General features: G+C 56.1%; 1 protein-coding gene across 16 annotated transcripts in view; it reads left to right on the top strand.

Moving 5' to 3' along the window:
* dpy (fibrillin-like protein dumpy) overlaps positions 1–15,619 on the top strand; it is a 132,709-nt gene that overhangs the window by 95,507 nt on the left and 21,583 nt on the right. Inside the window, exons 29-56 of one of the 16 annotated variants that reach the window (XM_086830905.1) lie at positions 158–484; positions 544–861; positions 928–1,269; positions 1,333–1,629; positions 1,696–2,001; positions 2,062–2,706; positions 2,765–3,082; positions 3,143–3,478; positions 3,542–4,156; positions 4,217–4,861; positions 4,926–5,237; positions 5,298–5,636; positions 5,700–6,008; positions 6,072–7,022; positions 7,086–7,397; positions 7,457–7,801; positions 7,856–8,155; positions 8,222–9,172; positions 9,273–9,590; positions 9,655–9,990; positions 10,054–10,371; positions 10,432–10,737; positions 10,808–11,452; positions 11,513–11,824; positions 11,885–12,223; positions 12,284–13,552; positions 13,622–13,936; positions 14,003–15,604. The exons of the other annotated variants lie outside the window; for them this stretch is intronic. Coding sequence (XP_086687031.1) covers positions 158–484; positions 544–861; positions 928–1,269; positions 1,333–1,629; positions 1,696–2,001; positions 2,062–2,706; positions 2,765–3,082; positions 3,143–3,478; positions 3,542–4,156; positions 4,217–4,861; positions 4,926–5,237; positions 5,298–5,636; positions 5,700–6,008; positions 6,072–7,022; positions 7,086–7,397; positions 7,457–7,801; positions 7,856–8,155; positions 8,222–9,172; positions 9,273–9,590; positions 9,655–9,990; positions 10,054–10,371; positions 10,432–10,737; positions 10,808–11,452; positions 11,513–11,824; positions 11,885–12,223; positions 12,284–13,552; positions 13,622–13,936; positions 14,003–15,604 — 13,728 coding nt within the window. The remainder of the gene's footprint in view (positions 1–157; positions 485–543; positions 862–927; positions 1,270–1,332; positions 1,630–1,695; positions 2,002–2,061; positions 2,707–2,764; positions 3,083–3,142; positions 3,479–3,541; positions 4,157–4,216; positions 4,862–4,925; positions 5,238–5,297; positions 5,637–5,699; positions 6,009–6,071; positions 7,023–7,085; positions 7,398–7,456; positions 7,802–7,855; positions 8,156–8,221; positions 9,173–9,272; positions 9,591–9,654; positions 9,991–10,053; positions 10,372–10,431; positions 10,738–10,807; positions 11,453–11,512; positions 11,825–11,884; positions 12,224–12,283; positions 13,553–13,621; positions 13,937–14,002; positions 15,605–15,619) is intronic. 16 annotated transcript variants of the gene reach the window in all.

Genomic DNA, 15,619 nt, shown 5'->3' with positions numbered 1-15,619 from the left:
CAACTGCAATCGGATTAAACAGAAAGCAAAAGCCAACGCCAGGTGTGTTGCAAATGTACTAAAACCCAGATCGATTGAGAGCTAATAATGCTAATCTCTGTCCACCTTTGTCTCTCTCCACACCCGACTCCAACTCTTTCTCCCATCCGCCCTTTAGAACGCATTGTCAATGAGCAGGTGACTCCCTGCGAACCCAATCCCTGCGGCTCGAATGCTGTGTGCCGTGAGAGGAATGGCATTGGTTCCTGCCAGTGCCTGCCCGATCACTTTGGTGATCCGTATCAGTCGTGTCGTCCGGAGTGCGTTCGGAACTCGGACTGTTCATCCAACAAGGCGTGCCAGCAGCAGAAGTGCCGGGATCCCTGTCCAGGCACCTGTGGCACCAACGCCGACTGCAGTGTCACAAACCACTTGCCCACCTGTACGTGCCGCATCGGATATACGGGCAATCCGTATAGCTACTGCCATGTGGAACCGGCCCAACGTAAGAAACGAAAACCCCATCTGTAACCAGTCTTGACCATTAGCCCAACCCTTTTCTAGCTATTCGTTTGGCCGAACCAACTCAGCCCTGTCGCCCCTCGCCGTGCGGTCCCAACTCTCAGTGTCGCGAACTCAACGGTCAGGCTGTGTGCTCCTGCCTGGAACTCCACATCGGCCTGCCTCCCAATTGCCGACCCGAGTGTGTGTTAAGTACCGAGTGTCCCACCGACAAGGCTTGCATCAGCCAACGTTGCCAGGATCCCTGTCCCGGCACATGTGGCATCAATGCCGAGTGCCGGGTTCGCAATCACAGCCCCCTCTGTCAGTGTCGTCAAGGTTTCACCGGTGACTCCTTTACCCGTTGCTATGCCCTACCACGTAAGACTTTGTCTTCCCCTAAAATCGAAGATGGTGATGCTAATAGTTGTAATATATCTAACCTAGCACCTCCTCCCATAATCGAACGTGTTGAGCGTGATCCTTGCCTGCCATCACCATGTGGCCTGAACAGTCAGTGCCGTAATGTCCAGGGTGTGCCGTCGTGTTCCTGCCTGCCCGAGTTCCTGGGTGCACCGCCCAACTGCAGACCCGAGTGCACCATAGGTGCCGAGTGTGCCTCCAATCTGGCTTGTATACGGGAAAAGTGTATCGATCCCTGTCCAGGATCATGTGGCTATGCCGCCGAGTGTAATGTGGTTAATCACACGCCCATTTGTGTGTGTCCATCTGGATTTACGGGTGATCCGTTTAGCAGTTGTCGTCCAGCCCCTCCCGAACCTATCCAAAGTAAGGCTAAGGAATGTCAGGGAAATGTTTTCTGTGCTAACAAAGTAACTCACCCCTTGATAGGCGAATATGTGGATCCGTGCAATCCATCACCTTGTGGTGCCAATGCCCAGTGCAACGGTGGAGTGTGCACTTGTCTTGCCGAATTCCATGGTGATCCCTATTCCGGCTGTCGGCCGGAATGCGTCTTGAATTCGGATTGTGCCAGGGACAAGGCCTGCCTGCGCAGCAAGTGTGTGAACCCCTGTCCAGGCACTTGTGGTGAGAATGCCATCTGCGACGTCATCAACCACATACCCATGTGCAGGTGCCCCGATGGCACTGCTGGCAGTGCCTTTATCCGCTGCTCCCCCGTGCAGAGTACGTCTTTGAGATATTCCTTTCCTCAGATTCCCTCTAACGAACCCAATCCGAACCCACCAATAGTTTCAGTTGTAACCAATCCTTGCCGTCCTTCACCATGTGGTCCCAACTCGCAGTGCCGCGAGGTTAATCAGCAGGCCGTTTGTTCGTGCCTTCCCAGCTTCATTGGGGCTCCGCCCTCTTGTCGTCCGGAGTGTACCTCGAACGCTGAGTGTGCACCCAGGCAGGCTTGTCTGAACCAACGTTGTGGCGATCCATGCCCCGGAACCTGTGGAGTGGGTGCCAATTGTGCCGTGGTCAGTCACAGTCCCTTCTGCACATGCCCTGAGCGGTTCACGGGCAATCCCTTCATTCGTTGCCAGCCTCAGAGTAAGAATTCCAACTTAGTTCCCATGGTGCATTATTTACGGGATAATTACCTTTCCCCAGTTGAGCCCATTCGCGATGTTGTACCCACTGATCCGTGTCGCCCGTCTCCCTGCGGACCATATTCCCAATGCCGAGCTGTGGGAGAAGCCCCCGCGTGTTCCTGTCTGGAAACATACATTGGACGGCCGCCCAATTGCCGCCCAGAGTGTGTGACCAGCTCGGATTGTGCTAGTCAGCTGGCTTGCGTCAACCAGAAGTGCGTGGATCCATGCCCAGGACGCTGTGGCCTCAATGCCGAATGCCGTGTGGTCAGCCATGCGGTGCAGTGCATCTGCCTGCAGGGCTTCTCCGGAGATCCCTTCGTACAGTGCAGTCCGGAAATCGTGCGAGACATCGAAATCCGCACCCCGTGCAACCCCAGTCCGTGTGGAACGAATGCCGTATGCCGCGATCGAAACGGCGTTGGATCCTGCCAGTGCCTTCCCGAATACTTTGGAGATCCGTATCAGGGCTGCCGCCCGGAGTGTATGCTTGACTCGGACTGTCCGTCGAACAGGGCCTGCCAGCAGTTGAGGTGCCAGGATCCGTGTCCCGGTACTTGTGGTCTCAATGCCAACTGTCAAGTAGTCAATCATCTACCCACATGCAACTGCCTGGCTGGCTATGTGGGTGACCCATACCGCCAATGCAGTCGTCAGCCGGAACGTAAGAAATCTCCGGATTAACCCTCTGTCCATATACTCATGTCCCTCTCGTACTGTAGCCCCTCAAAACGAATACGTCGATCCCTGCCGGCCCACGCCCTGCGGTCCCAATTCTCAGTGTCGCGTCTCCAATGAGCAAGCGGTTTGCTCCTGCCTACCCCAGTTTGTGGGAACACCGCCTGCCTGCCGACCCGAGTGCACCATCTCGTCGGAGTGCTCTGCGGATAAGGCGTGCGTTAACCAGAAGTGCGTGGATCCTTGCACTCCAAATACTTGTGGCAGCAATGCCGTGTGTAGGGTGCGCAATCACAGTCCCATTTGCAGTTGCCTCAGCGGCTACACAGGCGATGCCTTTACGCGTTGCTTCACCATTCCACGTAAGCTCAGATTTCCTTTCATCGGGATAAATGAGAGTTGTAAAACATTCCTTATCATAGCGCCGCCTATTGAGACCAAAGATGAGCCCATGCGAGATCCCTGTGTGCCCACGCCCTGTGGTCCCAATTCCGAGTGCCGGAACATCAATGGAGTGCCGGCTTGTTCCTGCTTGCCCACCTTCATCGGCCAGGCTCCCAACTGTCGCCCCGAATGTACAATCAACTCGGAATGTCCCAGTCAGCTGGCGTGCATCAATCAAAAGTGTCGTGATCCCTGTCCAGGTGCCTGCGGTCTCAATGCTGTCTGCAGTGTCATCAATCATACGCCTCTGTGTGCCTGCATCGTTGGTTATATTGGCAATCCGTTCACCAACTGTAATCCCAAGCCTCCAGAACGTAGGTGTCCCGAGTCACTTGAGAAATTCTGCGATTATTTACCCTTCTTACCCCATACTGCAGCCACAACGCCACCCGTTGCGGATGATCCCTGTAATCCTTCACCTTGTGGCTCCAATGCTATCTGTCGAAATGGTCAATGCTCTTGTATACCGGAGTTCCAGGGAGACCCGTATGTCTCGTGTCGTCCAGAGTGCGTCTTGAACACGGATTGTCCTAGGGATAGGGCTTGCGTGCGGAACAAGTGCATCGATCCTTGCCCTGGAACCTGCGGCGTGAATGCCTTGTGCGAGGTCCCCAACCACATTCCCATCTGCCGTTGTCCGGAGCAGATGTCCGGAAATGCATTCTTCGAGTGTCGCCCCGTGGCTCCTGCTAAAATCCAGAATCCCTGCCAGCCCTCACCGTGTGGTCCGAACAGTCAGTGCCGTGTGGTGCAGCAGACCGCGGTCTGCTCATGCCTTACGGACTATGTGGGCAGTCCGCCCCAATGTCGCCCCGAGTGTGTTAGCAATTCCGATTGTCCAGCCGATCAGGCTTGCCAGAATATGAAGTGCCGTGACCCCTGTCCGGGTACTTGTGGCTTCAATGCCCTCTGCAACGTGGTCAATCACAGTCCCTTCTGCCGCTGCCCCGCTGGCATGTCTGGAAATCCTTTCGTTAGCTGTCAGCCGATAAGTAAGTCACCCTGGATTTTCACTGCGTCCCTTCCCGTATCTAAGCCCGAAGTTTTTGCAGTACAACGCGAGGAGAGACCACAGAATCCCTGCCAGCCCTCACCATGTGGACCCAACTCCGAGTGTCGGGTGTCAGGAGACTCACCATCTTGCTCCTGCCTTGCCGAGTTCATAGGTGCCCCGCCCAACTGCCGACCCGAGTGCATATCCAACTCGGAGTGTCCCACAAACCGAGCGTGCATCAATCAGAAATGTGCCGATCCCTGCCCTGGTCTGTGCGGTGCCAATGCCAATTGTCGGGTGTTCAGTCACACGGCCATGTGCTTGTGCGACAGCGGCTTCACCGGAGATCCGTTTAGTCAGTGCAGCCCCGTCAGGGATGTTCCTGTTGAGATTCTGCAGCCATGCAATCCCAGTCCTTGTGGCGTCAATGCCAAGTGCGAGGAGCGTGGCGGTGCCGGATCATGCCAGTGTCTGCCTGACTACTTCGGAAACCCCTACGATGGCTGCCGTCCCGAGTGCGTTCTGAACTCTGACTGCCCCTCGAATTTGGCCTGTGCGAACCAGAAGTGTAGGGATCCCTGTCCCGGAACATGCGGACAGAGTGCAGAGTGTCAGGTGGTGAATCACTTGGCCACCTGTAATTGTCTGCCAGGCTTCACCGGCGATCCGTACAGTCTGTGTCGCATTGTAGTCGACGAACCACGTAAGAATGCCGACGTTTGCCTCCCAAAGATTTTCTCTCCATCGAAGTTGTTCTTTTTTTGTAGCTCAACGCGTCTATGTAAATCCTTGCCAGCCGTCGCCATGTGGCCCCAACTCCCAATGCCGGGAGGTTAACGAGCAAGGAGTGTGCTCCTGCCTGCCAGAGTTTATCGGCAATCCACCCGCCTGTCGACCGGAGTGCACTAGCAGCTCGGAGTGCTCCGCCGACAAGGCCTGTGTGAACCGCAAGTGCGTCGATCCATGTCCAAATGTCTGCGGCCAACAGGCCGAGTGCCGAGTGCGCAACCACAACCCAATTTGTACCTGTCTCAGTGGCTTCACAGGAGATCCCTTCACCCGCTGTTACCGTCAGCCGCGTAAGAAACTCAGCAGAGTCAGTCAAACAGATTATGGTTACCAAGACAACTCAATTTCAGCTCCTCCGCCAGTCTTTGTTGAACGCGAACCCCTTGACCCTTGTGTTCCCTCGCCTTGTGGACCGAACTCGCAGTGTCGCGAGGTTCACGGCACACCGTCTTGCTCTTGCTTGCCCCAGTTCTTGGGTACTCCACCCAACTGTCGTCCGGAGTGTTCCATTAATGCCGAGTGTCCGAGTCATCAGGCCTGCATAAACCAGAAGTGTCGCGATCCGTGTCCCGGCTCCTGTGGCCTGAACACGCAGTGCAATGTGGTTAACCACACGCCCATCTGCAGTTGCTGGGTGGGTTACATCGGTGATCCATTTAGCGTCTGCAATCCCGAGCCACCGCAGCGAAGTAAGATCTATTCTCAGTGCAGATTGAAGAGCAAAAATCTAACTTTACCATTCCCTGAATCAGTCCAAGAGCCCTTGCCCCCGGAGGATCCGTGCAATCCTTCACCCTGTGGCTCCAACGCAGTGTGCAACAACGGAGTGTGCTCTTGCCTGCCCGAGTATCACGGAGATCCGTATACGGGCTGCCGGCCGGAGTGTGTTCTGCACACTGACTGTGATCGCAGTCGAGCCTGTGTGCGTCACAAGTGTGTGGATCCCTGCCCCGGCATCTGTGCCAGTAACGCCATATGCGAGGTCCTTAATCACATTCCCAACTGCCGCTGTCCAGAGCGGATGCAAGGCAATGCCTTCATCCAGTGTAGTCCAGTTCCACGTAAGACATGTTCACAACATTTCCCTTTGGTTACACTTGAGATACTATACACCAACTTTACAGAACTCGACGTGCCAAAGAATCCCTGCCAACCCTCGCCCTGTGGCCCCAATTCTCAGTGTCGTGTTGCCAATCAGCAGGCCATCTGCACCTGCATCTCACCCTTCATCGGAAGCCCACCTTTCTGCCGTCCGGAATGTACCACCAACTCGGAGTGTCCCTTGAATCTGGCGTGTCTCAACCAAAAGTGCAGCGATCCCTGTCCGGGCGTCTGTGGGCGCAATGCCCAGTGCCATGTGACCAACCACAGTCCCTTCTGTCGCTGCCTGGAACGCTTCACGGGCAATCCTTTCGTCAGCTGCCAGCCGATCATTGAGCCGCCAGTACCACCGCCCAGGCAAACCTGCCTGCCGTCACCATGTGGACCGTATTCTCAATGCCGAGAAGTGAACGACTTACCCTCGTGTACATGTTTGCCGGAATACATTGGAGCTCCGCCGAATTGCCGACCAGAATGTGTTACCAGCTCGGAGTGTCCCACGAACCAGGCTTGCATTCAGCAAAAGTGTCGCGATCCCTGTCCAGGACTCTGTGGACAGGCGGCTATATGTCGCGTGATATCGCATACACCAAGCTGCGTGTGTCCCGAGGGCATGGAGGGTGATCCATTCACCATATGCACCGAGAGGAGAATTCAACAGCTTGACCAATTGGACCCCTGCAATCCAAGTCCCTGTGGAGTCAATGCCCGATGCACCTCTCGCCAGGATGCTGGTTCCTGCCAGTGCTTGCCCGAGTACTTTGGCAATCCCTACGAAGGCTGTCGCCCAGAGTGTGTCCTCAATTCGGATTGTCCTTCGAACAGGGCGTGTCAACAGCAAAAGTGCCAGGATCCATGTCCGGGTACTTGCGGCCAGAATGCTCTCTGCAATGTCCTCAACCATGTGCCCAGCTGTAGCTGCATCATTGGCTACTCCGGAGATCCCTATCGCTTGTGTCTCCCTGAACGCCAACGTAAGACTGATTATGAAAGTTTACTCCACCATCCAGAAACCAATGAGTCCCCTATTTCTATAGCTATCAAGGAGTACGTGAATCCCTGTCAGCCTTCGCCATGTGGTCCCAATTCCCAGTGCCGTGAGAGCAACGAGCAAGCTATTTGCTCGTGTCTGCCCGAATATGTGGGTGCTCCACCCACCTGCCGCCCCGAATGCACGATCTCCTCGGAGTGTTCCATAGACAAGGCTTGTGTGGGCCAAAAGTGCGTGGATCCTTGTCCCAACACTTGTGGGGAACACGCCATTTGCCGGGTGGTGAACCACAGTCCCATTTGCTCGTGTCGTGCCGGATATACAGGCGATCCCTTCTTCCGTTGTTTCCCTAAGCCTCGTAAGTGACCTACTCTTCTCATGTTGGAACCTCTCCTAACACGTGTCTTGTATCAAAAGCGGAACCCGTGGTCCCAGTGCAAAATACCCCGGTTGATCCTTGCGTGCCGTCTCCTTGTGGACCCTACTCCCAGTGCCGTTCTCAGGGTGATGCTCCCGCCTGTTCCTGCCTGGTTGGCTATTTAGGAGCACCTCCCAACTGCCGACCCGAGTGCCGCATTAATGCCGAGTGTCCCAGCAGCCAGGCTTGCATCAATGAGAAGTGCAGAGATCCCTGTCCCGGCTCCTGCGGCTACGGCGCCATTTGTAATGTGATCAATCACACGCCCAGCTGCACATGTCCGGCAGGATACTCTGGTGATCCGTTTAGTCAGTGTCAACCAGTGCCACCTCCCCCACCAACACGTAAGCCTCATCGCACGAATCTGTGGAGAAATACTGAAAACTTTCCTTTGTTAGCCGTTAAACTTGACGACCCCTGCAATCCCTCACCCTGCGGACCAAATGCTCAGTGCAACAACGGAGTTTGCACCTGCATTCCCGAGTACCATGGCGACCCTTACAGCGGCTGCCGGCCCGAGTGCATAACCAGCTTGGATTGCCCGCGGGAGCTGGCCTGTTCGCGTCACAAGTGCTTCGATCCTTGCCCTGGAACCTGTGCTCCCAATGCCATTTGCACGGTCCTCAACCATGTGCCCATGTGCACTTGTCCCGAGGGTTATGCAGGCAATGCATTTATTCAGTGCCAACCCATACCACGTAAATATTCCTTTTCCGGTCCTTGTCTCCCTTCTCTGGAGTCCCAACGCCATGTCTTCCTTGCAGCACCCGCCATTGTCCAGCCCTGCCAACCCTCTCCGTGTGGACCAAACTCTCAGTGCGGCGAGGTTAACCAGCAGGCTGTGTGCTCCTGCGTGTCAGGATACTTTGGAACACCGCCACTCTGCCGTCCCGAGTGCACATCGAATGCGGAATGTCTGTCTCGACTGGCGTGCGTTAACCAGAAATGCGTGGATCCTTGTCCCGGCTCGTGTGGTCGCAATGCTCAATGCAGCGTGGTCAATCACAATCCCTTCTGTACCTGTCTGCCCCGCTACACTGGCAATCCCTTCGTGGGCTGTCAGCAGATCATTGAACCGCCACAGCAGGATATAGTGCCACAGGATCCGTGTCGTCCATCTCCTTGCGGACCCAACGCCGAATGTCGCGCTGCCGGCGAGACGGCCACTTGTTCGTGTTTGGCTGACTTTGTGGGCTCACCGCCCTACTGCAAGCCCGAGTGTGTGGCCAATTCGGAGTGTCCTTCGAACCTGGCCTGCATCAATCAAAAGTGCCGCGATCCTTGCCCCGGATTGTGCGGAGTCAGTGCCATTTGCCGTGTGGTCTCCCACACAGCCATGTGCATTTGTGATGCTGGACTCACAGGGGATCCCTTCACCCAATGCCAGCCCATAGTGGCCGACGTGGAGATAATCAATCCGTGCCATCCCTCGCCGTGTGGCGCCAACGCCGAGTGCATCCAGAGGAATGGAGCTGGTTCCTGCCAGTGCTTGACTGATTACTTTGGAAATCCCTACGAAGGCTGCCGACCGGAGTGTGTCTTGAACTCGGACTGTCCATCAAACCGAGCCTGTCAGCAGCAGAAGTGTCGAGATCCCTGCCCCGGAAGCTGCGGCCAGAATGCCGAGTGCAATGTGATAAACCACACGCCCATGTGCAACTGCTTCGCTGGATATATAGGAGACCCTTATCGCTACTGCAGCCAGCCGCCAGAACGTAAGCCAGTTCCAATTATTCCCGTAGTCGAACCTAACTTGGTCGTAGGTATCGTTGACGTAGTTACTAATCCCAAGTATTGTATCCTAACCATAACTAGCTATTGTCCATGAGTATGTGAACCCCTGTCAGCCGTCTCCCTGCGGCCCCAACTCCCAGTGTCGCGAGATCAACGAGCAGGCCGTCTGCTCCTGCGGTTCCGAGTTCGAGGGAGCCCCACCCAATTGTCGTCCTCAGTGTACCTCGAGCTCCGACTGTGCCCCCACCAGGGCATGTATTAACTACAAGTGCGTTGATCCCTGTCCCGGTGTATGTGGTCAGCAGGCGGTATGCGATGTGCGCAACCATAGTCCCATTTGTAGGTGTCCCGCCGGCATGACAGGTGATCCATTCGTACGCTGTTTGCCCCGTCCAGCAAGTAAGGAGTAGTTTGATGTGTGTTTTTTACTGAAATATAAACCGAACTCTTTACCCGCTGCCAGTTCCCCCGCCACCGCCCTTGAGAGACGTTGCTCCCTACCGTGATCCCTGCCTTCCCTCGCCCTGTGGGCTGTATTCCTCATGCAGGAATCAGCAGGATCAAGCAGTGTGCTCCTGCTTGCCCAATTACTTTGGCACTCCGCCGCATTGTCGACCGGAGTGTACCCTCAATGCTGAGTGTCCGAGTCACCTGGCTTGTATCGGCGAACGCTGCCGTGATCCCTGTCCCGGGGTCTGTGGTCAGCAGACCGAGTGCCGAGTGATCAGTCACATTCCTAGTTGCGTATGCCTGCGTGGCTATGTGGGCGACGCCTTCCTTGCCTGTCACCCGGCGCCACGTAAGAGTTTGCCCCGCTAGCTAACCCAACATTTCCCAACTAAGAGAAAATCCTCCCATACAGCCCCACCAGTAGTCCGTGAGGAGACCCCCGATCCCTGCAATCCCAGCCCCTGCGGCAGCAATTCCGTTTGCTTCAACCAAGGAGAATGCAAGTGCCTGGCCGAGTATCAGGGTGATCCCTATGTGTCCTGCAGGCCAGAGTGTGTCCTTAGCTCAGAGTGTCCCCGGCATCTGGCCTGCATACAGCAGAAGTGCACTGACCCATGTCCCGGAACCTGTGGCAACAATGCCATCTGTGAGGTGGTCAACCACATCGCCATGTGCCGGTGCCCCGAGCGCATGACAGGCAATGCCTTTGTGCAGTGTACCCCAGTCCAATGTAGGTCAAATCATTTAATGCGTGTAGAGAAACCCAGTTTATCCTTGTCCTGCTCCTCAGTGGATGTGTACCGTAACCCCTGTAGTCCTTCGCCATGTGGCTCCTATGCCGAGTGCCGTGAGCAGAATGGCCAGGCGGTGTGCAGCTGTTTGCCCAACTACTTTGGGGTGCCGCCCTCTTGCCGACCCGAGTGTAGCACCAACTACGATTGTGCCCCCAGCTTGGCGTGCCAGAACCAGCGATGCGTCGATCCCTGTCCCGGAGTCTGTGGGGCCTATGCCGAGTGCCGTACAGTGAGCCACAGTCCGTACTGCAGTTGCAGATCGGGCTATACCGGCAATCCCTTCGTCCAGTGTCATAGGATTAGTAAGTTTAACAGGGCTTTTTATTGCCAGGGAAGACAATATCATAATCCATGCCCCCTCCCTGCCTTTAGTTGAACCCCAGCGGGATGTTGTGCCGCAAGATCCCTGCCAGCCCTCGCCGTGTGGACCGAACAGTGAGTGTCGCCGAGTGGGAGACACACCCTCCTGCTCGTGCCTGGCCAGCTTCTTTGGCACACCACCCAATTGCCGACCAGAGTGTGTTTCCAATGCCGAGTGCAGCCTGGTTCAGGTGTGCGTCAATAACCGCTGCAAGGATCCGTGTCCGGGTCTGTGCGGCATCGATGCCGTGTGCCGGGTCATCAGTCACAGTGCCATGTGCTACTGCCAGCCGGGCTACAGTGGTGATCCATTCGTCCGCTGTGCACCCATTCAAAGGGATCCGGTCGAAGTGGTGCAGCCGTGTAACCCGAATCCATGCGGCTCCTTTGCCGAGTGTCGGCAGCAAAATGGTGTCGGATCGTGTCAGTGTCTGCCGGAGTACTTTGGCAATCCCTACGAGGGCTGTCGCCCCGAGTGTGTGCTCGACTCCGATTGCCCCTCTCATTTGGCGTGCGTGAACCAGAAGTGCCGTGATCCATGTCCCGGAAGCTGCGGCCAAAATGCCGAGTGCTTTGTGCGCAATCACCTGCCCACCTGCAACTGCCTGAGTGGCTTTGTTGGTGATCCGTATCGCTATTGCAGCATTGAAGCCAAACGTAAGCAGAATCCCTGCTTTGCCCGAAATCCTTCTCTAGACATTTATAATTCTCTTACAGCTGTTCGGGAGTATGTGAATCCCTGTCAACCCTCTCCCTGCGGCCCGAACTCTCAGTGCCGCGAACAAAATGGAGTGGCCACCTGCTCTTGCTTGCCGGAGTATGTGGGCACTCCGCCGGGTTGTCGACCCGAGTGTACCGTCTCCTCGGAGTGTGCCCTGGACAAGGCCTGTGTCCGGCACAAATGCCTTGATCCTTGCCACGGTGCCTGTGGCACTTTTGCCAACTGCCAGGTGCTGAACCATGCTCCACTCTGTTCTTGTCAAGCCGGTTACACGGGCGATCCATTCACCCGCTGTTACACAATACCTCGTAAGTAGTTAGTAAGGAGGAAAGGATGTACATTTCTTACCTTGCCCTCCATTTGCTTAGCTCCACCCACCCATGTCCTGTACGACATTGTGCGCGATCCCTGCCAACCCTCTCCCTGTGGGGCCAATGCCCAGTGCAGGGAGTCCCAGGGTCAGGCCATCTGCTCCTGCTTGCCCAACTACTTTGGCCTGCCGCCCAATTGCCGACCCGAGTGCATCCAGAGCTCAGAGTGCCTGTCCAGTCTGGCGTGCATCAATCAAAGATGCGTTGATCCCTGTCCAGGCTCTTGTGCCTACAATGCACTTTGCCGCGTCCACAATCACGTGCCCAGTTGTCTCTGTCCAGTGGGATATGTGGGTGATCCCTTCTCCAGTTGCTACCCTGAACCACAGCCGCCACGTAAGAGCCATGAAAGTATGAATGTGTCCAAGACCAAGTGTAATATTCCCCCATCCTTAGCCAAGCCCATTGCCCTCGACGATCCCTGCAACCCGTCCCCCTGCGGAGCGAATGCCCTGTGCCAGAATGGTCAGTGCTCGTGTTTGGCCGAATACCAAGGAGATCCCTATACCGGCTGTCGTCCAGAGTGCGTCTTGAATGCGGATTGCCCAAGGAATCGGGCCTGTGTCCGTCACAAGTGCGTGGATCCCTGCCCGGGCACCTGTGCTCCGAATGCCATATGTGATGTGATTAACCACCTGGCCATGTGCCGCTGTCCAGACCGAATGGTAGGCAATGCCTTTATCCAGTGTGAGGCACCGTCGCCAGCGTTTGCGGAGCCAGTTGATCCCTGTTACCCATCGCCTTGCGGTCCGAATAGCCGCTGTCGTGTTTCGAACAACAACGCTGTGTGCTCCTGCATTGAAAATTACATTGGCACGCCACCGGATTGCAGACCGGAATGTAACCAGAACTCAGATTGCCTGCCCAGACTGGCCTGCCAGCGGCAGCACTGCATCGATCCCTGTCCCGGCACTTGTGGCTTTAATGCCCTTTGCCATGTGGTGAATCATGCACCGATCTGCAGTTGTCCGCCAAGGCACAATGGAAATCCCTTCCTAGGATGCTTCCCAGAGCCAGTGCGGCGTGATGAGATTGTTCCTAAGCAGCATCCTTGCCAGCCCTCGCCTTGCGGTCCCTACTCCAACTGCCAGGCCATTGGGGATCAGGCTCAGTGCAGCTGCCAGCCGAAATATATTGGAACGCCGCCCAACTGCCGACCCGAGTGTGTGACCAATTCGGAGTGTCCCTTCGACAAGGCCTGCTTGAATCAACGATGCGCTGATCCCTGCCCGGGCACCTGCGGCTCCAATGCCAATTGCCATGTTATCAGCCATACGGCCATGTGCTACTGCTTGCCAGGCTACACTGGTGATCCGTTCACCTCGTGCCGCCAGGTCCCAGTAATTCAGCAAACGGAGGTTATACAACCCTGCTCACCAAGTCCGTGCGGCGCTAATGCCATATGTCGCCAGGAAGGCCATGTCGGTTCCTGCCAATGCCTGCCCGAGTACTATGGCAATCCCTACGAGGCCTGTCGACCCGAGTGCGTGACGAATAACGACTGTCCGGCGGATAGGTCTTGCCAGCAGATGAAGTGTCGAGATCCTTGTCCAGGCGTGTGTACCCTGAATGCTTTGTGTCGGGTGATTAATCACTTGCCGACATGTCACTGTCTAAGTGGCTTCATTGGTGACCCCTATAGTTATTGCCACGTGCCAGAGAAACGTGAGTGTTGTGTGTTCCCCGACTCGTACGGTCAAATATTAAGCCAATCCTTCCCATCTCTATCTGTAGCTGTCCTCAAGGAATACGTTAATCCCTGCCAGCCTTCACCGTGCGGTCCCAACTCGCAGTGTCGCGAAAATAACGATCAGGCCATCTGCTCCTGCCTTCCGGAGTACGTGGGTGCTCCGCCCAACTGTCGACCCGAGTGTGTGACCAGTTCCGAGTGTCCCCACGACAAGGCGTGCATTAGGCAAAAGTGTAGTGATCCCTGTCCCGGAGTGTGCGGCTCCAATGCAGATTGTCGCGTTTTCCAGCATGCCCCCATATGCAGTTGTCATCCAGGTTTCACGGGTGATGCCTTTACGCGCTGCTTGCCCCTGCCACGTAAGATAACTTATTAGGGAGGCCCACCATTATACAGCTTATGTTACCCCCTTATTGACCTTACAGCTCCCAAACCGCCTCAGTTGGACGTCTATCGTAATCCCTGTCTGCCTTCGCCTTGTGGCCAGTATGCCGAGTGTAGGGATAACCAGGGAACTGCCACTTGCACTTGCCTGCCCTCCTTCTTTGGCACTCCGCCCAACTGTCGCCCCGAATGTACCATCAATCCTGACTGCCCTGCCCATCTGTCTTGCCAGCAGCAGCGTTGTCGGGATCCTTGCCCCGGAGCCTGCGGATTTAGTGCCCAGTGTACGGTTGTCAACCATAATCCGACATGCCAGTGTTTACCCGGATTGATTGGCAATCCCTTTACATCCTGTCATGCTCCACCGCCACCTGCTAGAGATCCCCCACCTCAAATCAGTGATCCTTGTTCTCTGATCACCTGCGGCCCGAATGCCGTTTGCCAGCAGGGACAATGCAGCTGTCTGCCCGAGTTCATCGGTAATCCCTTGGTGGGCTGTCGCCCGGAATGCGTACTGAGCACAGAGTGCGATTGGAACAAGGCTTGTGTGAGGAACAAGTGTGTCGATCCCTGCCCCGGAACCTGCGGCTCGAATGCCATCTGTGAGGTTCATAGACACGTGGCCATGTGCCACTGTCCACCGGGCATGACTGGCAATGCCTTTAGCCAGTGCCGACCACTGCCACCACCTGTTCGGGATGTTATTGATCCCTGCCAGCCCTCGCCCTGCGGACCCAACGCCCAATGCCGGAACACTAATGGCCAGGCCGTGTGCACGTGTCTTACCGATTTCATTGGAGTTCCACCTTCCTGTCGCCCGGAGTGCGTCAGCAATGCGGAATGCCCCCTGCACTTGGCTTGCCTGCAGCAACATTGTCGGGATCCCTGTCCGGGAGTCTGTGGCCTGAATGCCGACTGCCGGGTGATAAATCACAGCCCCAATTGTCACTGCATTTCATCGTATACCGGAAATCCCTTCGTGGCCTGTCACCGAGAGCCACCCCCACCACCCGTGAGGCAGGATCCCATTGATCCTTGCAAGCCGTCGCCATGTGGTGCCAATGCCGAATGTAGGGTCCAGGGAAGCAATGCCCAGTGCAGCTGCCTTGCTGGCTTTATTGGAACCCCGCCCAACTGCCGACCCGAGTGTGTGTCCAACTCCGACTGCCCCACAAATCTGGCCTGCCTCAATCAGAAGTGCCGTGATCCCTGCCCCGGAGTCTGTGGTTCCAATGCCGAGTGCTATGTGATCAATCACACGCCCATGTGCTCATGCCTGGGCGGCCACCGGGGTAATCCCTTCATTGGCTGTCAAGTGGAGCGCGATGTACCAGAACCACTCAATCCTTGCGTGCCCAGTCCGTGTGGGGCCAACGCTCTCTGCTCGGAAAGGAATGGAGCCGGAGCATGCCAATGCCTGCCGGAGTTCTACGGCAATCCCTATGAGGGATGTCGCCCCGAGTGCGTGCTCAACTCGGACTGTCCCAGCCACCTTGCCTGTCTTAATCAGCATTGTCGTGATCCCTGTCCCGGAACCTGTGGTCCCAATGCCCAGTGCCAAGTGAGAGATCACCTGCCGCGTTGCAACTGTCTGGTGGGCTACCAGGGCAATCCCTACGTGTACTGCGATCTCCTGCGTGAACGTAAGAAGCACCTCG

This window comes from Drosophila serrata, unplaced genomic scaffold, assembly GCF_035046125.1.
Source record: "Drosophila serrata isolate PLE 108 unplaced genomic scaffold, ASM3504612v1 contig_240, whole genome shotgun sequence".
Taxonomy (NCBI): Eukaryota; Metazoa; Arthropoda; class Insecta; order Diptera; family Drosophilidae; genus Drosophila; species Drosophila serrata.
Note: the sequence above shows the minus strand (reverse complement) of the source record. Positions and strands in the feature narration are given on the sequence as shown.